Raw genomic sequence first — 21822 nt, 5'->3', positions numbered from 1 at the left:
GCTGGAATGAAGTAAATATCTTTCAGTGTGTAAAGTATATACAGTAATATCAGTTAAAATACATTTGGCTACACTAGTAATCTTAAATTATATATATATATATATATATATATATATATATATATATATATATATATATATATATATATATATATATATATATATATATATATATATATATGTGTGTGTGTGTGTGTTTGTGTGTGTGTGTGTGTGCGCGTGCGCACAGTTGAAGTCAGAATTATTAGCCCTCCTTTGATTTTTTTTTCTTTTTTAAATATTTCCCAAAAGATGTTTAACAGAGCGAGGATATTTTCAGTTTTTCTGGAGAAAGTCTTATTTGTTTTATTTTGGCTAGAATAAAAGCATTTTTTAATTTTCAAAATTATTAGCCCCTTAAGCTATACATTTTATCAATAGTTTACAGAACAAACCATCATTATACAATAATTTGCCTAATTACGCAAACCTGCCTAGTTAACCTAATTAACTAAGTTAAGCCTTTAAAAATCACATTAAGCTGTATAGAAGTGTCTTGAAAAAATATCTAGTCAAATATTCTTTACTGTCATTATGGCAAAGATAAAATAAATCAGTTATTAGAGTTGACTTATTAAAACTATTATGTTTAGTAATGTGTTAAAAAATCTCTCCGGTAAACAGATATTGGGGGAAAATAAACAGGGGATCTAATAAATTTGACTTCAATATATAAAATAACCTACATGAAAATGTAATTATTGTGTATGAGAATAGACTCTATTTCATGATCTGGCTACACAGACAAAAAAGTGCGCAAGTTATGAATATAATTTCCAAGCTATTTCCCAAACCACTTGCTAAATTCTGAAGAACTGTATTGAGTACTAACAAAACATATATGACATATACATATATATATACATATATATAAAACATATACACATATATGAATATTTTTTTATATATATAACTTGACATTAACTTTTTTTTTCACAACCAAACTGGTCATATTCACAAGACAAAATTTTGTTGTTAGAAACTGTATTTTATATACTCAAATTTGACTTTTGCATGCTAAAAGTACTTGAGTAAGAGACGATTTACTTGATTTGGGTAATTAAAAAACTCCGACTACCAATATTAGGATATAGGAAGCCTATATCTGCTCTATTCAACCTGAAACCCACAGTAGGTTGATATAAAACCAAAACAACACCCATTCTTGTCTTTGGACATTTTATTAAGCAAATTTTTAATTTTTAAATAACAGTAAGTTCATGGCATGTTAAATATATAGTAAATCTGCAGGTTTTGAACATACAGAATAATAATAAATACAGTTATTTAACAACTATAACATTACTGTTATATCTTAGGACTTATTTGATTAACTTTTTATTACCTACACCAAGTATTGACTAATGAAGGTACATAACTATTTATTTGTTAGACTACTGTATTGTCAAACCATGTTGCACACAAATGCATTCAACAGACTTATGACAGTGTATTGCTGTAGAGAACAAATAAAACACAAGACAGGTGTTTAGAAAGAGTAGTTTATTTTGTTTGACCTGCAAACTTATCTAAACAACATAAACTTTCAGAAAACAGCCTGGAAACATTATAATGCACGCGCTCATTAATATAACCCGCGGTTGTCTTCAATAGTCCTTCTTTGCTCAACAGCTTAGCTGAAAAACAAAGCAAAACATTACAACAGTCAGACAAAGAGCATAGAATCACCAAGAGGCGATCGTCTAGTGCAATTTGGGAAACAGACACTAGATGGCGCGCCGGCCACTTTATCAACACTTTTGAACTTAACGCGCTGTTTGAACAAATTAATTAAAAACAAAGCAGCGGCTTGCCATCGCAACGGCCGATCGCTTTCACTTCAAAATGGTGGAATCCGAGGCTATTGCTGGTCGCTGCTGTTGCAATGGAACGTTCTATTGAGTGTTGCCTCTTAGTCATTCTAAGCTCTTTGCATAAAGTTAAATAATAACAGTTACCATGGTGTCTATTTCAAACTATAGTAAACTAAAGTTTGAAACTATAGTTTAAAATAGACGATGAGTGGGCCTCGCTGCTCCCACCCACCATAACCCTCGCAGCGAGCTCCCACTACCGGCCCCCTGTGTTTCCCTGAGGGTCCTCGGGGGTTGTTTGTTCCCTGCCTAGGGCTCAAAGGCCGCCTAGCCCCAGGGAGTGCACGAGAAGACCGGGCGCCAGGCCGTGCCAGTATTCACTGGATGTTGCTCGGCGGCACATTTCGAGCAACAAACACTTAATATTCCTTGCGATGTTGCGTTTATGTACGCAAACCACAAGGACCTACAGCACAGACGGGCCCGAGTGAAGCTTCACGAAGCGGACTATGTGAGATTGGCGTGGCTCCACTCGTACCGTCCGTATTGAACTCACCTTGGTCAAGTACAAACAGCAACACCAAGCGAACTGACAACGCTGAGAGAGAACCGACGAGCTTTATAGGAATGCATATGCAAATTTTTACATGACACGTCACTGTGAGTCTAGTTGTCATGGTGAGCGCTGAAGACGAGGGCTCACCTCATTGGAGCACAGAGTCGGGAATTTGCGTCACGGCGAGTTGCGGTCTGCTGTGGACAAAAACATATTAAATATATTCAATATATATTTTTACATTTTTGGTGCTGTGTAATATTCTGGGATGCAGTAGAATATGGAGACAGATGAATATAATTGGGTAAATGCCAAGCTAGTGTTGTTCCCAAACGTCCGGTGATCTGTTATTGTGTTTTTTTTTTTCATTTTATACGGTTGCTTTTACAGCATTCATGTTGTAATGTAATTGAAATACATTCAGTTAAATAAACTTTTGGCATTCATTTAATTGTTCAAGTGTAAAACGAGACAAAAGGCCTTTTACTCGTCCGTCAGGATCGGCAGGCTAGGGCAGAAGCTCTAATGGATATACTGTGGTAAAATAAATGCTCATATTATTAAGACATGGCGGGGAAAATGTAATTTAATGCAGTGCTTCTTGTACAATCTGAGACCCACTTTATATCGGATACCATTTAGCCAGTGGAGATCGCTGTTTTTCAAAGAAAACAGACCTTTAACGCGCAGATTTTCACCGGAAGCGCTTAACCCAGATAACTGGCAAATTAAAAGTCCTATTAGCATGCTTCGGCATATACCCTATTTACCCTATCTTTAATGTTTTTAAATATCATTCGTTACATTCCCCTATAATGATTACAGAATACTACATTTCAGGCCCTTAGCCAGGATGGGTTCGGGTGGTTTGAAAGACCCACCCCTCCATGACAAAGGACCAGAATTTGTCCCATACATGAGCTCATTTGTCTCATTTTGACTGCTATGCCATCATGAATAGTGAAATTAATCCATTGAAAAAGGCTTTGAGACCAAGCAAAATGCTATATGCAAATTTATTTGAAAACTACTATGGCTATTATTGATATCCATGTAATTTCAATCAAATCAAATATACTTTTTACAAGAGAGGCTAGAAAAATCATGAGGCTCTTTCTTTATTGTTATATATATATTTTTTTTTATTATTCAAATAGCCAAATTCTGACTGAGGACAGTTGAATGTTCTGGCCAGTTTGTAGGCTAAGGGTACATTGGGCTACAGTTTTTAATGTAAAACTTTAACAGATTTAATTTTTTTTATGATTTATAATGTAATAAATTTGTATTTTAAAAATAAGTATTAATTTTTCTTCATTCAAAATCTTTAGGAAATATTTTGGTACATTAAATGTGTCATTATGATGACAATCTAACAAGCCAATGCAGCTAAAATAGTGCTTAAAACATCGCTAAAATACAGTGTTATATCTTATACATTATAAATGGGGTGAATAACTGCAAAAAGGTCCACATTTTGAGAAAAAGAACATCCAGGCTGGCTACGGCCCTGCGTTTTAAGTCGAGGTCAACTCAGAACGCCTCTGATTGGCTATTTCAATCCTAAACTCAACAGCAGCGCGTGTGATTGGTTAAAAGTAAACGGCGCTGCAAATCCCTAAATGAGCGCTACCACAGAAGCTCGTGTAACTGTTCAAGAGTTTTTTTGCCGGTTTATTTTAATTATGTGGTGGAGTTTTTGTTCATTTTGGTGGCGTTTGCCACAAACAAACATTAATTTCCTGCTTTAGGTAGAAGGGATAATAAATTCAAAATAGGTTACGTTTGACTGAGAAAGCACCCGCTTTATCAGCGCAGTTAAGTTGGTTTTGTTTTCGATATTCCTGACACATTTAGTGATAGACGGCAATAACTCAAAAACCTCTTACCCTAAAAGGATCTAAAGTAATATCGAAAACAAAACCAACTTAACCGCGCTTTAATCATCTTAGCCTAAAGTTTAGAAGGGATAAGTTACAGCTACACACATCAATTTAGCCTAATTTCTTTGACACTGTACAACAATATATATATATATATATATATATATATATATATATATATATATATATATATATATATATATATATATATATATATATATATATATATATATTATTTACATTACTGTGAGGGTTTGTTGAGGGTAGATGCAAAAAAAATTACACTTTAATTGTAATTTAATAAATAATGTGAATATTACATATCATAATTGCAGTTTTTACATTACTGTGATGGTTGGGTTTAGGGTTGGAGTAGTGGTAGACGTTAATAAAATACAATTAATTGATAATTTGATAAATAATCATATTCTAAATAATACTCGTTAACTTCCTACCGCAGCTGAATCTTTTCTAGTAACAACAAACAAAGCGCCAGGAACTCAAGTTTCGCACATTGGCCACACCGGACTCGTTTGAGCGCCGCACTTCTAGCGCGAGTCGTTCTGGGATGTGTAATGAATGAGAAAGTGCTGTCCAGTGTGCTGATAATGTGCACTTTTTAATGTCTGCATTCATGAGACCCAGTGGCCAAAGAGCATAACAATCGTACACTTATTCTGTGGTATGTTCGAGTTTATTTATGCGTATCTTCACTTACTTTTGTTATTGTCAAATATAGCTAGCTAGCATATTAGCGTGAGGTGCAAATAATATCAACAACATGTTCGAATAGACAAGGGAAACCAATAACTCTCTACAATAAATCAGTAAATATGTGTTTATCAGTTATGGAGCAGTTAGAAGATGTGAAGTGCTGCTGTGGAGTTTGTGAAGAGTCAGACATGACGCATGAAGCACTACGTTAGTGTTGACTGTGTGTTTGGTTCATAAGGTGCTGAGAGGAGCCGCTGATCTTCATCATGTACGCGGTGTACCGTCAGGCTCACCCGCCCACCGCAGTGGAGTTTGCCGTTTACTGCAACTTCATCTCCAGCCAAGAGAAAAACTTGGTGGTGGCAGGAACATCTCAGCTGTACGTCTACAGGATCATTTATGATGTGGAGGTGAGGATGGAGAATGACGGATTCAGTATCTTAGTCAGAGCCCCTAGTTTTTCAGTTTTTGTGTGTGATTTGTTTGCAATAAAATGACAGATTTTGTGGTGGTAATTCTCAAATATTTGCGCCCAATTTTGTGATAAAAAATATATAGATATAAATATAATGATTTTATATATTTGATATCTTATTTATCATATTAGCATGTTAAATGTGCAGTCGGACACAATGACACAAATCAAAACAGTTAAGTGATAGGGATTAAGCCAAAGAAAGGTTGTGTAACTCGTATTTTTATCCACGATCTTACTTTCTCTCAGATGTCACTCCCCAGAGCATCTGATAGCATGTACCTCACTCAGGACATGCATTGGGACTTCTCTCACTGTTATACACCTAAATCACGGACTGCCGTAAAACTCGTCAATGGCAGGGAAGCGTTTTTTTCATGCAGGAAAAGAGTCAAACGAAAACATTTATCAATTTGACACACATCATTAAACCAGCCATACATGTACAGCACAAATAATGTCCTTCAATTCGGTCTCATCCAGCGGCTGTCATCCTTGAACCAATCTCCAGCATTTCAAGCTGCTTGCGTTTCTGTCTGTTCCACCGCTCTGTTTGTTAGATGTTTGCTTCCACATTCTTTTGCAGTCTGAAGCGCATCAAAATGCCCAATTAGTACCATATTTAAGACACTCAAACTTCATCCGTGTCTGTTTACTGCAAAGGCTGCAAAACCCTCCACCCCATGTAATGTAATGATTGTGAGGGCGCAGCTGAGACGTCATTTTTCGAGAGACACTCAAACGTCATGTGCGCTGCGTATGCAACGTCTATAAGTAAACAATTAATTGCAAACAAATAAATATAATTTGATAATATGTTTGGAATGTGAAGTTTTATGAGATTATTTGCATTTTTTGTGATTATTTTGCATTTAAATGAAGAATTTAGCAGGATTGCAGAAATTTTTGTTGATGACTGCAAAGTCATGAAAAACTAGGGGCTCTGCTATGTGAAGCTGTGACATGAGATATACACATGTAGAAATATCTTTTACACTTTCTGTATTTTGTGTTTTCTGTTTATTTACGGTTGTGAATTGTATTATGGGATTATGGAATCTCTGCACTGTCGACTTTGGATGTTGAAAATTCAAATCTACATTGTAACAAAGTGACTTTTATTGAAATTTTAGTAGTTTGAAATAATATGATGTATGAGTAATAATGCCAATATATTACAAGGTTTTTGTTGCATAATATAAAACACCCACGCAGACAGTATATCATTTTAGAGGGGACCTATGATAAAAATCATCTTTTGTAAGCTGTTTGGACAGAACTGCGTTTAGGTACAGTATAGTGTGTCCACAGTCTTATTAAGGTGATATAAAGACAATAAGTCCTTTAAAAAAAAAAATCCTGATGTTAAAATAGTATCGTTACATCAGGTTTATTTTGTACATTAACATAGCTGATATCCATACAGCAGTTTATATTAACGTGTATCCTGTCGCATTTGCTTTGCAAAAACAGGGCAAATTTAAACATGCGTGGTGTGTGTGTACATGCGACCACGCTTGAACTGTAACGACATACAACAAATTTGTAACAACAAATACATAAAATAATCATTGGGAAAGTTCTTACTGTAGTGTTTCTCACAAACGTTACGTGAGATCTGCTTCCTTCATGTCTGTCACTGTGCTGTTTATCTGACGCAGCCAGAAATTGAGGCACAATGACAGGCATGTGGGAATAGTGGGCGGGGAAAACTAGCATTAAAGGCACAGGCAACAAAAACAGCTACAAGATGCTCAGAGCTGAAATTTACAAACTTCTGAACGCTATAATATAATCTGATAGGTGTTTTGAGCTAAAACTTTACAGACACATTCTGGAGACACAAAATACTCATCCTAAATCTTCAAAACGGTATAAAAGTCTAATAAAAGTAACTTTTTTTTCAAACTTTTCAAGGTTAGAAGTTGAAGTAAGAAAGATTAAGGTCCCATAATGCAATTCAAATCCATAAATAAATGGCCAAAAAAGAAAGACAGTGTTTATAGGCAAAAAAGAAGAAACTATATAAAAAATTGTCTCTAAACAAAGATTATTATATATATATATATATATATATATATATATATATATATATATATATATATATATATATATATAATTTGTTTGTAAATTGTAATATGTCTTTTGCTTGTGTGATAGCAAAGTTGAATTATTCTAGACTTTAAGATTTTAATTTTTCTGTTGATTGGCAATTTGCTGCTGAAGAAGCATTTCTTATTATCAATGTTGAAAACTGGTGTATTTAATTGTGAACAACCTCATACAATACTATTCAAATGATGAAAGTCCAGTGTTCTCCGCCACCTAGACTGCAGCTCTGCACTGTAAGTTTGGCCAGTGGAGACATGGTCATGCCCAACTGAGCCAGGTTTCTCTCAAGGTTTTTTCACTTTCGTTATTTGGTGAAGTTTTGTTCCTTGACACTGGCGGCTAGCTTGAAAAACAAAATCACTTATTTCCATACAAATTAAAGAGCCCATATTATACATGAAATAGGGTCATATCTTGGTTGTAAGGGTCTCCAACAACAGACTAATATGCATGCAAGGTCAAAAAACACTTTCATATTACTTACTTACATATTACTTACTTATTACTTATTACTTACATATCACTTATAATCTGCATTTATTTTTACCTAATTATCCCAGCGACTCCTGTATGAATCGTCCAGTGATTCATTTGTTCCCAAACCCCTCCTTAGCGCGGAGCTAATCTGCGCTGATTGGACCGATGACAGTCTGTCGCGATTGGTCGACTGCCTTCAGTCAGAGAGGGAAATGGCCAATAGCTAATCAGCAATTTAAAAAGTAATCACAGTTCATACACGCTCGATAGTTTAGGCGTGGATTTTAGCTGCCACACTATGGCGAGTGGATAGTGCCACGGATAACCGAACGAAGGAGACAGTCGTGTACTCGCCATACCACACACACACACAAAAACACACACACACACCTCCGGATGACAACGCTCCCGCTTCCACCCGCACCCGCCAGGTTTTAGCCTGAGAACCCGCTCCGTTTTCTGCCCGCCGCGCCCGGTCCCGCTAGAGCGGAGAACACAACCAAAAATCACCCAGTATACAGTCCAGACAGCCAAGCTGTCTGTATAAACACATACACACAGCACAAAGCACACAGAGTTCGTTCGCTCTCTCTCTCTCTCTCATACGCTCTCTCATACCAAGCAGACTCTCTCTTTCTAATTCGCATAGCAATATCCGTGATATTCCTAGACAGCCCGCTCCCGTCCCAAATTAAACCCGTTACCGACCGCTCCCGCGATTTATTCGGAAATTTATTCCCGCGGCTGTCCCTGCGCCAGATTTCTGCGGCGCGGGAATAAATTTCCGAATAAATCGCGGGAGCAGAACTCTATAGCACGGAGCTCCATAAACAAACAGCACGCGTCGCGTTTTTAACGTGACTTTGCACGCGATAAGATCAAATATCCAGTTAACCTGATACAGTACACGCGGTTACAAGTAACAAATCACAACTAAATACATTTGCAAGCTAGAGTAAACGAGGCAACAACTTTAACCGCACGTACTTACACTTGAGAAATGGAAGAAACCCATCCTGACGTCCATCAGTTACTCTTTACTGATCCTTCCTTTAACAAACTCAGATGAAGTATTCTTTGTAGCATGTAGCTTCCAGAAGTTTCCAACTGCTTGGTTATAATGCTGATGTTTCATCTTTGGGTAGAGACTCAATATATCCATCTGCAGTGTGACTTCAATCGACCGGCATGTTTGTGTGTGTGTGTGTGTCTGGGTTTCTGCGTCAGAGGGTGGGGCCTCAGGTTTGAAATCTCCCGGGTTTGCGCGTGCACGTGAATAACTTGGTTTCGTTCGTACGTCATGGCGAAACACCTAATGAATCGGTATCAAGGCGACTCGTTCGAAGCACTATGAGTCGACTCTTTTATAGATGAATCAACAGTTTTAAACACTGTATTCTTACAGATTTAAGCCTTAGCTGGATACTTCACTTCACTTAGAGCTGTGTTACACACTACATGGAGGGGAATTTTCAAAAACCCATAATATGGGCTCTTTAAGTCTTCATGTAAACAGTTTTCAAGATTAATAATAATAAAAATAGTTATTATCGTTCATTCATTCATTCATTCATTCATTCATTCATTCATTCATTCATTTTCTTGTCGGCTTAGTCCCTTTATTAATCTGGGGTCGCCAAAGCGGAATGAATCACCAACTTATACATCAAGTTTTTACGCAGCGGATGCCCTTCAAGCCGCAACCCATCTCTGGGAAACATCCACACACACATTCACACACACACACACATACACTACGGACAATTTAGCCTACCCAATTTACCTGCACCGCGTGTCTTTGGACTGTGGGGGAAACCGGAGCACCCGGAAGAAACCCATGCGAAGGCAGGGAGAACATGCAAACTCCACACAGAAACGCCAACTGAGCCGAGGTTCGAACCAGCGACCTTCTTGCACTACCTACAGCATTAACTACTGCGCCACTGCCTCGCCCATCGCCCATTTCATTATTATTATAACAAGCAGTTTTAATAAGCAGATTGGAAGGATTTGTGTTGTATTGCATGACAGACCTGCCATACTTTTCCACACAAGACATGAAAATAAACAAATATTCTAAGACATAACATCTCTCATGCTTGGACCCCCACACTGTATCTTAGATATAAAAAACACACATTATATCATAATCAGTTTTAAGATGAAGATGTATTTTTTACTCTACAATGACCGGTATTTAATATTAACATGAATCATTTTCCCTCATTTCATTCTAGAGCACTTCCAAGTCTGAAAAGTCATCAGGTAGGAATTTTACATGTATTTTTTTCTGCATTCAAGTATGTTGTAGATTTTCTATTACTATTAATGTTATAATTACTATGTTCAATAATGAATCTTTGCAGATGGCAAGAGTCGTAAAGAGAAACTGGAGCAGGTGGCATCTTTCTCTCTCTTTGGAAATGTGATGTCAATGGCCAGCGTTCAGCTGGTGGGCACCAACAGAGACGCCTTGCTTCTCAGCTTCAAAGATGCCAAGGTATGTCTGACTGGATTAAAGCTAATTTTTATTGTTTACTTTATTTTCCACTTATTTAAATGTCTTTCTGTTCCCTTGTGTTATTCATGAGCTCCTTTAAACTACAAAAAGTTCCTTGTGTGTTTGTTCACACTTGGCGAATAATGCTCGTTCCAATTCTGTTATAATATCGAATGTCTAATATTTCTGCTATTTTGTGTCTTTCAGCTGTCAGTAGTGGAGTATGACCCTGGCACGCATGATCTCAAGACTCTGTCGCTGCATTATTTTGAGGAACCGGAGTTGAGAGTGTGTATTGTGGTTATGAGGAAGTGTTGTACTGCTGTTTTGTGGAGATTTGTGTGAGTTTTTGTGTTTGAATTGTGAAGAATTGTGTTTTTTTTGTATGTTATAGGATGGGTTTGTTCAGAATGTGCACATTCCTATGGTTCGAGTGGATCCAGAGAATCGATGTGCTGTCATGCTGGTGTACGGCACTTGCCTGGTGGTTCTGCCTTTCAGGAAGGACACGCTTGCTGACGAACAGGAGGGGATTGTGGGAGAGGGGTGAGAATAAATGTTTTCTAAATACTTGAAGACATTTCTTTTTTATTATTATTATTTAAAGACTTTTATGTTAAAAATAATAATATTGTGAAATAATGTTGATGTCGAAGCTGAATTTTAAACTCCAGATTTTAATGTCAAATGATCCTTCAGAAATTATTCTGTTATGCTGATTTCATGCTCAAAAGCATCAGTTATCAGTGTTTTTTGTTTTGCATTTTTGATCATTTTAATTTTTATTAAAACAATATAAAACTCCAAACGAAAGCATTTCGCATATGAAAAAGCATATAGCATATAAAAAGCATTTTATAATATGAATATCTTTTTTTCCCCTCAAACAATCCATCTCATGAACACTATGATAGTAATTGTAAAACAAACATCGCTACTTTTTAGTCACATATACACTTATTTATTAAACAACATACTTTACATGCCAATTTGCACATAACAGCTGCAAATATAACGTTGTTTATAGTCATATACCTGTACATACACTTGTCAGTTTGTATATTTACATTCACTACTTACTGCAATTTTTTAAAAATATATATTTTATGTTTTGTGTCCTATCTCAGTAATTCTGTTGCACTGTAGAAGCTCTGTCACGAAAACAAACTCCTCGTATGTGTGAACATACCTGGCAATAAAGCTCTTTCTGGTTCTGATTCAAATCAATTAGATTTATGCATTCTTGTTAAATTACCTTATTAATTTCTTTACAAAAATAAAAATATGGTATGGAAATTGTAGTGAACTAAAACCACTTTAAAAATTAATAAAATTAATAACATTTTATTTAATTCCATGTCAGCTGGTTCTGGTTTACGTTTCTCAAAGCCATCGTTAGCCACAAAGGTCGAAAGTTCCGTTGTTACAAACATAGTTTGTTGTTTTGCCGTTTCCCAAATCCATCGTTCCAACGAACAATTGCAAACTAGTACACTTGCAACTACTGTACACCTCGAGAGCTGTAGTTAGAAGCATAGTTCCTGGTTGTGTTCTATTTCCAGTTATCCTCACTTTGCCCTATTTATTTAAAACGTTCAAACATTTAATGATAAATGAATGATATGATAAAAAAACGTCATCTCTCTTACGTGGGATTTGCTTTCAAAGTATTTTTTACAGTTCAGTTTTAGCGATCTTCATATTGATAATTGCGATCCCTTCGCAGGGCACTTTGAAAACATTGATGCCATTTTGAACACAGCCGTGGCTCATGACAAAAGCTATAGGTGGCTTATTATTTAAAAGCGGAATTTACTTTACGTCTCCAAAGCTTGTTAAAACAAAAATACATAGCAGGCTTTTAGTTTATAGTAGGTTTTTTATTAGTAAATGTATCTGTGGTGTATATGACATGAGCCTGTTGGTTAGAAGATTTCTGCTGTAGTTTGAATGTGTTGAATTGTAAAAGTAGACTTAAAAAAAAAAAATCCTACTTTATACTACTAATAATAAATATTGATATTATTATTATTTTTTAGTAGTATTTTTTTCATTTCCTAATAAATAGCCTACTGTAAATTACAATCATTAGCCTAACAATTTTTTATGTATGAGATTAGAATGTGTTAGCTAAGTGATTTTTATATGGAATATTCTCAAAAATATTTGTAAAGAAAACATTGGCCCTATATGTGTCGTTTACATACAGTATATTTCAATTAATGTGGAAAACGAGTGCATGTTTTTATCAAAACTAATAATGTTTTTTTTTGATGCGTGTGTGTGTAAAAAATACAATTTGTGCAAATAAATTATGGGGTTTTTCTTGAAGGAAGTTGTTCCTTCACCCCATTTAGAGTCTCATTATGTACGTTTTACCTTATAACTAACGTGGTTTAAATGATAGATCTGCGACAAAGCAGCTACAGTTTGGGAAACACTCGTCACTACATCGTTCTTTTCCCAAACAATGCATTGTACTATGAGAGTTCAGCCTCGAGCTACTTCGTTGTTTGGGAAACGCACTCCAGTTCAGCTAGTTGTTATGTTTTATTTGCAACTTAAAGGCATTGTTGCCCTAAAACTGTCTTTATTTACTCCCCTCTTCTTGTTCCTAACTTTTTGGAGTTTCTTTATTCTGTTTAACATAAAAGATATTTTAAAGGAAGCTGGAAACCTCTAAACATTGACTTCCATTGTATTTGTTTTTTTCTGCTATGGAAGTCAAAGGTTTCCATCTTTCTTTAAAATATTTTTTTATGTTAAACAGAGAAACTTCAAAAAGTTTAGGAGCACTTGTGAGTCAGTAAATAAGCAGTACACTTTCATTCTGGGGTGAACTATCCATTAAGTAAAATCACCAAAATACAAGGAAATAAGGATAGACCTACTAAAAACAAACAAAATAAAATAATAAATTCAAATCAGTGAATAAGTTATAAAAATGTACCCCAAACAGTTTTGTATCAGATTTATTTACATGGACATAGGCATTTTTGCAGCGCAGTCTCACTAACAGCGTTTCTCTTCTTGCAGGCAGAAATCTAGTTTCCTACCCAGCTACATCATCGATGTTCGTGAACTGGATGAGAAACTCCTAAACATCATCGATATGAAGTTTCTCCATGGCTACTATGAGCCCACACTGCTTATTCTGTTCGAGCCCAATCAAACATGGCCAGGGTATGACAATACTTTCATACACATGACAAATACGTTTACATTTCTTCATTTAGCTTTTATCCAAAGGACTTCCACTTTAATTTCCTGTCTCAGTCAGTGTTTGGCCTGATACATCTGGTGTTTTATTAATCTTGTTCTTCCTTTTGTTTGTTGTGCTCAGGCGTGTGGCGGTGCGTCAGGACACTTGCAGTATTGTGGCGATCTCTCTAAACATCATGCAGAAGGTTCATCCAGTCATCTGGTCTCTGAGTAACCTGCCCTTTGACTGCAATCAGGTCATGGCTGTCCCCAAACCCATCGGTAAAATATTACACACACTCACCTGCAAGAAATTCATGTTGACGTCCAGGCAGTGATTCTCTTCTTTTTTTGTCTCTGAGTTCACCCTATTGTCCACTTCAGTATATGAAAACCTCCGGTTTTATATTTTAAAAGTTATGTTAATAATAGTTATAAATATGGATTTTTTAAAACAAAGTTGGCTTAAATTGCAAAAACAGAAATGTAATTTTAAGACCTTCTAAAAATTAAGACTTTTTAAGACCTTTCCTGAAGTGTCCAGATCTCCACAATTACACCTTTTCATATCTGCATTTTACCATATGTTGGCAATCCTGTATTTTTTTTAAAAGAAAGCAAAACATTTAATGGGTAAATTAATATAAATTTACATTTTATTTAAAATATAAATTAATGTATAATAATAATAATGATAAAAATAATAATAATATATATATATATATATATATATATATATATATATATATATATATATATATATATATATATATATATATATATATATATATATATATATATATATATATATATATTTAAAATATTATAATATAATATTATTAATATTATTAGTAGTAGTATGAGTAGTAGTATTGTTGTCATTACTATTTTGGCTCATTTTGTCCTTTGGTTGTAACAATCAACAATGAATTGACTTTAATGCAAACTTTCTTTTAAATGTTCTAAATGTTTTATCTATCATCTATCTATCATCTGTCTGTCTGTCTGTCTGTCTGTGTGAGTTGCATGCGTGCGTGTGTGTGTATATAACTATATAGAAGCATATATACTGCTCAAAAAATGAAAAATTATTTTATTTTTTGAACAATATATATAAAACTAACCGTAACGGTCCTGATATTCCAGATGCATGAAAACTCTTTCTGTTCTGCTCAAAATAATCCCATGACACAACATATGAAGCTGTTTGACTGATAATGGTGTGTGTTTTGTCTTCAGGTGGAGTTGTGGTGTTTGCTGTGAATTCGTTGCTGTATCTTAATCAGAGTGTTCCTCCGTTTGGAGTGTCTCTCAACAGTCTGACTAACGGAACCACAGCTTTCCCTTTGAGTAAGAGCTTCTGAAACTCAACACCCAAAAAAGTGCATTTAGAGCCAAAATTTGAATGTCAGATTTTTATATACTTTTATTCACATTTCATGCTCTTTAGGACCTCAGGAGGAAGTAAAGATCACCCTGGATTGTTCTCAAGCCTCCTTCATCACCTCTGACAAGATGGTCATCTCACTAAAAGGAGGAGAAATGTGAGATATTTTGCATTAATGGTCAAAATTTCAGGGTCCCTGCTGGATGTAACAGGACATTTATCTGATTTTTGCAGCCTAAAATTACTTTTGTCATGGCTTTTCTTAAAATTGATGGCACTATTTGGGCGGTCTTTTTGTTTTGCAGTGACAACAATCTTATAGATTTTATATAACTACTTTTTAACAATGTGCTGTCAGGAAATGACGAAAGAAACAAAGAGATTTATGTTTTATTGCAAAATCATAAAAAGACTTAAGCCAATATCATATTATTGGACACAAAATTATTAACATAAATAAAACTTTTTAAAAAAAAGCACAACGTTAAACAAAATCTTCTGAAAAATCACCAGCCTTACAAAATTCATGCTAATGTTTTAAAAATTATATTGTATTTAACTATTTACACACATACACGTGCAGTGCCTATAGAAAATGATCATACCCCTTTGAAATAATTGCTTAATTTGTCATACAGCTTGAAATCAAATTTCAAATAACTCTTCCAGCCTTTGAAATGTTTTGTAGCCTTCCTCCTCAATTATATATATTCAAGCATGTCTCCATAATGAATTATATGCAGACATTGTATTAAATGAAACACTTAAGCATGTTCAAAAATAACAATAGTAACTTAAATTAGATTGAAATCCCAATAAAATCACTATGAAAGTTTTGAAGGTGTTGGAATCCACATGCTAGTCTTAAGATTATTTATAATGTAGTGTGCTCCAAAACAGTCAAATAGAATTGAAATAGAAGATATAAACATTCAAAGCATTAAGTTTTCACTTCCTTAAATTAATCACACATAAATAAATCACACTTATAATAAAGGGGTTCTCATATTCTCACTATTGCCAGTCAATCCTACTTGTCCCTTATAAAAAGTCCAATTTAGATCATTTTCTAAAGTAATTAAAAGCCAAAAAGGGGGAAATAAATCTACCCTCAAACATCAACAATAAACAAAACCAAACCACAATTTTTTCACTATGGAAGTTTCATAAGTCATATAGAGTTAAGCAGTTTTTTAAACTTCAGCAAAATCTAAACGTTAAAATGGTTTATTCTCAATAAAATTTCACTTTAGTGTCAAAAACCTTCAGTACGAGACTTTTTTCATAAGTAAAAAATTATTTTGTGAATATGCGATTAAGACTTGCATAAACACGCAAATAGCACTTTACATAAATAGCATTTATGTAGAGCCCTTGCTAAATATATAGTTACCAAATACATGACTGCATTGCTTTGTGTTTTGCTCCCCACAATTAAGATGTTGGAGCTCTCATCATAGAAAATCTGCATCAAAATATCTTGGTATCTTACTGAAGACATATTATTAGGTGTTTTATTCCAAATCTGCTCCATTTTTATGAAAAATAAGATGATTATCGTTGTGTTCATAAATAGAAAGAGCAACTAATTGCTATTTTTATATCACATACACAATGGATGGATGTCAAATAGTCATTTGGGTCAGAGTTGTGATAGTGTGTGTTTTATTTCTCCAGTTATGTGTTGACGCTCATCACTGATGGCATGAGAAGTGTTCGTGCGTTTCACTTTGATAAGGCTGCTGCCAGTGTCCTGACTACCTGTGTGAGTGATCGGCTTAAAAACGACAGTCTTTGGTGCTCTTTATTGTTCAGTTTGTGTAAGTGACGGTTTCTGTCCTCTTAGATGATGACTATGGAGCCAGGCTATCTGTTTTTGGGCTCTCGCCTGGGAAACTCACTGCTGCTCAGGTACACTGAGAAACTCCAGGAAACACCCATGGAGGAGGGCAAAGAGAATGAGGAGAAGGAGAAACAGGTTTGTAATTAAGTTAATTTATTTCAATTTACAATTGCAATTAAATGTAATAAAATAAAATATTGTGGTTTAAATGTATTATAATTTCATCAAGTTGAACTTTTTTGGTCACTTCAGTATTATTTATTTACATCTTTGTGTAATAGAATTATTTTTGTACCTGAAATATGTTTAAAGTGCTTCTGAATTTACTGTCAAGCATTTATGTTATACTAAAACATTTCTATCGAAACTTTGTTGTTTTTCTAAATATAATTGTGTCTGTGTGTGTGTATATGTATGTGTGTATATATATATATATATATATATATATATATATATATATATATATATATATATATATATATATATATATATATATATATGTACACACACACATATACACACACACGGTGTCAGAATTATTAACCCCCTGTTTATTTTTTTTCCCAATTTCTGTTTAACGGAGAGAAGATTTTTTTTTCAACATTTCTAAACATAATAGTTTTAATAACTCATTTCTAATAACTGATTTATTTTATCTTTGCCATGATAAAAGTACATAACATTTTACTAGATATTTTTCAAGATACTTCTACACAGCTTAAAGTGACATTTAAAGGCTTAACTAGGTTAATTAGGTTAACTGGGCAGGTTAGGGTAATTAGGCAAGTTATTGTATAACCATGGTTTGTTCTGTAGACTATCGATAAAGCTTAAAAGGGCTAATATTTTTTCCCTTGAAATGATTTTTAAAAAATGTAACTATGCTTTTATTCTACCCCAAATAAAATAAATAAGACTTTTTCTAGAAGAATATATATATAGTTTTATGCTTTAAAGTATTGCATTGAACATAAAATATTTTTTTAAGATTCAACATCTGAAGTTTTTTCATCATATTCAATGCGTTTGTCTTTCAGGAAGAGCCTCCAAATAAGAAAAAACGTGTGGATTCCAACTGGGCAGGTACAGTAGCGTAACAAAAGACCACGTTGTACAATGATTTTAAATAGATGTTTTGATATACATTTTCAATGTATTCAATGGGTTGTTGTTGTGGTGTCCAGGAAAGGGCAATCTACCTGATGAGCTGGATGAAATTGAGGTGTATGGGAGTGAAGCTCAGTCAGGCACTCAGCTGGCCACATACTCATTTGAGGTAAGGTCCTTTTTAATCTAATCTCAGTAACATATTTTATTTGATTTGAATAAAGTCAGAGTTTTTTTCTTCTGCATCAATTCTTTTACCGTCTCCCCTTTTGAAAAAATAAAGTAAGGCAGGCGTAAAAATGTTGCTATTAAAATGTTTAATAATAAAAGTTTTTTATTGTTGTTTTTTTTACACAATTTATTCTTCTATTGTTTGCGCATCACAGTAGATAATAAGCCGTCTATTTGGAGTTTGGATTGGCATTTCCCGAACATACAGTTGAAGTCAGAATTATTAGCCCCCCTTTTAATTCTTTTATCTTTTTTAAATATTTCCTAAATGATGTTTAACTGAGAAAAAGGAGAGGCAAGGAAATGTTCACAGTATGTTTAATAATTTTTGTTTTTCTGGAGAAAGACTTATATGTTTTATTTCGGCTAGAATAAAAGGAGTTATTAATTAAAAAAAAAAAAAACGTTTAAGGTCAAAATTATTAGCCCCTTTAGGATATATTTTTTCGATAGTCTAGAGCAGTGGTCACCAAACTTGTTCCTGGAGGGCCGGTGTCCTACAGATTTTAGCTCCAACCCTAATTAAACACACCTGATCAAGCTAATCAAGGTCTTACTTGGTATACTTGAAACATCCAGGCAGGTGTGTTGAGGCAAGGTTGGAGCTAAATCCTGCAGGGACACCGGCCCTCCAGGACCAGGATTGGTGACCCCTGGTCTACAGAATAAACCATCATTATACAATAACTGGTCTAATTACCCTAACCTGCTTAGTTAACCTAATTAACTTAGTTAAGCCTTTAAATGTCACTTTAAGCTGTGAAAAAGTATCTTGAAAAATATCTAGTCAAATATTATTTACTGTCATCATGACAAAGATAAAATAAATCAGGTATTAGAGACGAGTTATTAATACTATTATGTTTTGAAACGTGTTAAAAAAATCTTCCCTCCGTAGACAAGGGGGCTAATAACTCTGACCTGTACTGTATGTGCACATGATATTTAATTATTTTGTACATCACTTATTTATACAACACTTAGTAAATAATTAATTAATATTAATTGACAATTAACCAAAATGTAATATATTTACATATTATTTGCTGTTTTGTTGTATTTTGTCAACAATAATAAGAAGGGTTTTGCTGCAGACATGAAAGCTGAGATTGCATGCAATCCTTTTCATGCGTACACCTAACCCCACTCCTAACCTCACCCCTCACAGTAATTTCACTAGCTCTGTTTAGTGTATGTGTCTGAGATTGCATCTCTCAGCTTGCATGTGCACGTCTGCAGCCAGAAACTATATAAAAAAAATGAGCCTGAGTCTCAATGATGCACTCGTTAAAGCTTGTTGCCACCTACTGGTGGTTTTAGTGCATTTTCATAATATAATTTCATCCATAATCACAGTGCTACATATTTAAATGACTACAGAGAGCATATGTTAAAATAGTAAGCTCTAAATACTCTTGGCCTATGTCAGATCTATTTGAATATGTTGTCTGTTAGAATCAGGTTTCTTCAGTTTGATGAAACACTTAGTAAATTATTGTTGCATCTTATTTTTCATCTTATCGATATTTATTTATTTAATGTTACTATATAACTGGTCAGATTAGCTAGTCATGTATTTAATAGCATTTAGACCCTTTTAAATAAATTAATGCTTGATCGGGATGCCACCTACTTCTCATTTTGAGCCAGGACAAAATCTGTCAGGGAATGTAAACGCATGGCATTTCTAATGTCATTGCCTGTATAAAACACATATATTGCACTAGAGGTCTCTGTGATGTTCATGTGCAGGTTTGTGACAGCATACTAAACATTGGACCCTGTGCCAGTGCCTCCATGGGAGAACCAGCTTTTCTGTCTGAAGAGGTACTTTCTATTTTCTCAAAGCAGTGATGATATATTTTTGTTGGCCTTTTCATAGGTTTGCCTCTCTGTGATTCTTTCAACAAAAACACTTCAGGATTGTTCCATTGGTTTTTGGATTTTTACAGTAAACAAGTTGTGATCAGTAACGGTTTATGATTTTGCTCATCCTGTCTTCACAAACTTTGCGCACCTCCCACATGAAAATATACTACAGTGATTTAAAGTAATGACTATAGTGTTTTTGAACCATGCCATCGTAAAATGTGTTATGCTGTATATAAAATAGTATTTACAAGTATTACAGTGTAATGCTACTTTATATTTGTTAAAATTAATTCAGTGGTTTGAAAAAACACTCAGGTATTTACAATAAATTACGATAGTATTTTCAAAATAATAGCTATTATGAGTTTTGAAGCCTGTATTCAATCGTAAGAGGTAAAAAGCTTCTGACACTATTACACTTTTTATGTAAAAAAAATCTCTGAAAGTTTGTTTGAATAGTTTGTAAGAGTGTGCAGTTAGGTTTTAAGAGAAGAGTGGGAAGTAGGTGAGTTGATCTGTTCACTGTTTTTAGAAATTGATGTTCCTTGCATGAAATTGTTGCCAACTTTTTTTTTTCAAGGATATTGAAAGCATTAATAAATAACAAGGGGTTTTACTGATATGTTTGTGTATGCTATAGAAATTAACATAAAAAATCTTAAGCTTGTGAAAAACAGACCTTATTTCAGACAAAACCATTAAAAACCCCACTGCATACGAGCAAATAGTTAAACGTGCTATTAAACTAAGCAAATATGCTATCAGATCTTTATAATGTACGCAGCATGTTAAACTGTTAGCAAATGTGTTGAGATTTGCTAAAATATGTTTTAAACTAAACTCAAATGCAAGCAACATGCAAAAATGCTAGTTAGCAACATTCTGAAATATGCTTGTTTTAATTTGTTAAAACATGCTAGCAAAGTCCCAACACATACTAATAATATGTATGCAACATGTTAGCACCTGCTAGCAGGATCGTAAAATAGGCTAAGAATTTGTTAAAACGTGTTAGCAAAATGCAAAAAACATGCTAATATCATACAACCAACATGGTAAAATGTGCTAACAAAAATCTTGAATATGCAAGCAATTTGTCAAAATGTGTTAGCAAAATGCAATAACATGCTAGTAACCTATAAGTAACATGTTAAAACCTGCTAGCAAAATATATAAAATGCTAGAAAGATGCAAGCAACGTGTTAAAACCTGCAATCAACATGCAAAAGTGTTAGGAATATGTAAGCAACATGTTAAAACCTGTTAGCAACATGCAAACAGTGCTATATAATGTAAGCAACATTCAAGTGTGCTAGCAACATCTTACTTGTAAGCAATATTTAAAAAAACCTGCTAGCAAAATCCAAAATTATGCAAGCAACATGTTAAAACATGTTTACTGTCTAATGTTAAACATGTTAAAACTAAATTTAATCACATGCTAGTAACATGTAATTAACAGGTTAATACCTGCTAGCAAAATGCAAAAAAAAAAAAAAATGCTAGTAAAATATAAGCAAGATGTTTAAACCTGCTAGCGACATGCTAAAATGCTAGAAAGATGTATGGAACATGATCAAAGCTGCGAGCAACATGTTAAAAATGCTAGAA

General features: G+C 34.2%; 1 protein-coding gene across 4 annotated transcripts in view; it reads left to right on the top strand.

Moving 5' to 3' along the window:
- The first annotated feature begins 4831 nt into the window (after positions 1–4831).
- cpsf1 (cleavage and polyadenylation specific factor 1) overlaps positions 4832–21822 on the top strand; it is a 53254-nt gene continuing 36263 nt past the window's right edge. For 3 of the 4 annotated variants that reach the window (XR_012394534.1, XR_012394535.1, XM_005159584.5), the window contains exons 1-15: positions 4832–4974; positions 5245–5416; positions 10308–10335; positions 10437–10570; positions 10778–10858; positions 10965–11116; positions 13607–13753; positions 13914–14053; positions 15011–15121; positions 15222–15315; positions 16836–16923; positions 17005–17136; positions 18039–18084; positions 18186–18277; positions 20092–20166. Coding sequence is in view for 2 of the 4 variants with exons in the window: in XM_005159584.5 (XP_005159641.1) it covers positions 5273–5416; positions 10308–10335; positions 10437–10570; positions 10778–10858; positions 10965–11116; positions 13607–13753; positions 13914–14053; positions 15011–15121; positions 15222–15315; positions 16836–16923; positions 17005–17136; positions 18039–18084; positions 18186–18277; positions 20092–20166 (1464 nt within the window). In the remaining 2 variants the exon portion in view is untranslated. Of the gene's footprint in view, positions 4975–5244; positions 5417–10307; positions 10336–10436; positions 10571–10777; positions 10859–10964; positions 11117–13606; positions 13754–13913; positions 14054–15010; positions 15122–15221; positions 15316–16835; positions 16924–17004; positions 17137–18038; positions 18085–18176; positions 18278–20091; positions 20167–21822 lie in introns of all 4 variants that reach the window. The other variant, NM_001114681.2, reaches the window with a different exon arrangement.

This window comes from Danio rerio, chromosome 19 (genome assembly GCF_049306965.1).
Source record: "Danio rerio strain Tuebingen ecotype United States chromosome 19, GRCz12tu, whole genome shotgun sequence".
NCBI classification, from domain to species: Eukaryota; Metazoa; Chordata; class Actinopteri; order Cypriniformes; family Danionidae; genus Danio; species Danio rerio.
The sequence above is the reverse complement of the archived record's forward strand: the minus strand, read 5'-3'. Positions and strand labels throughout refer to the sequence as shown.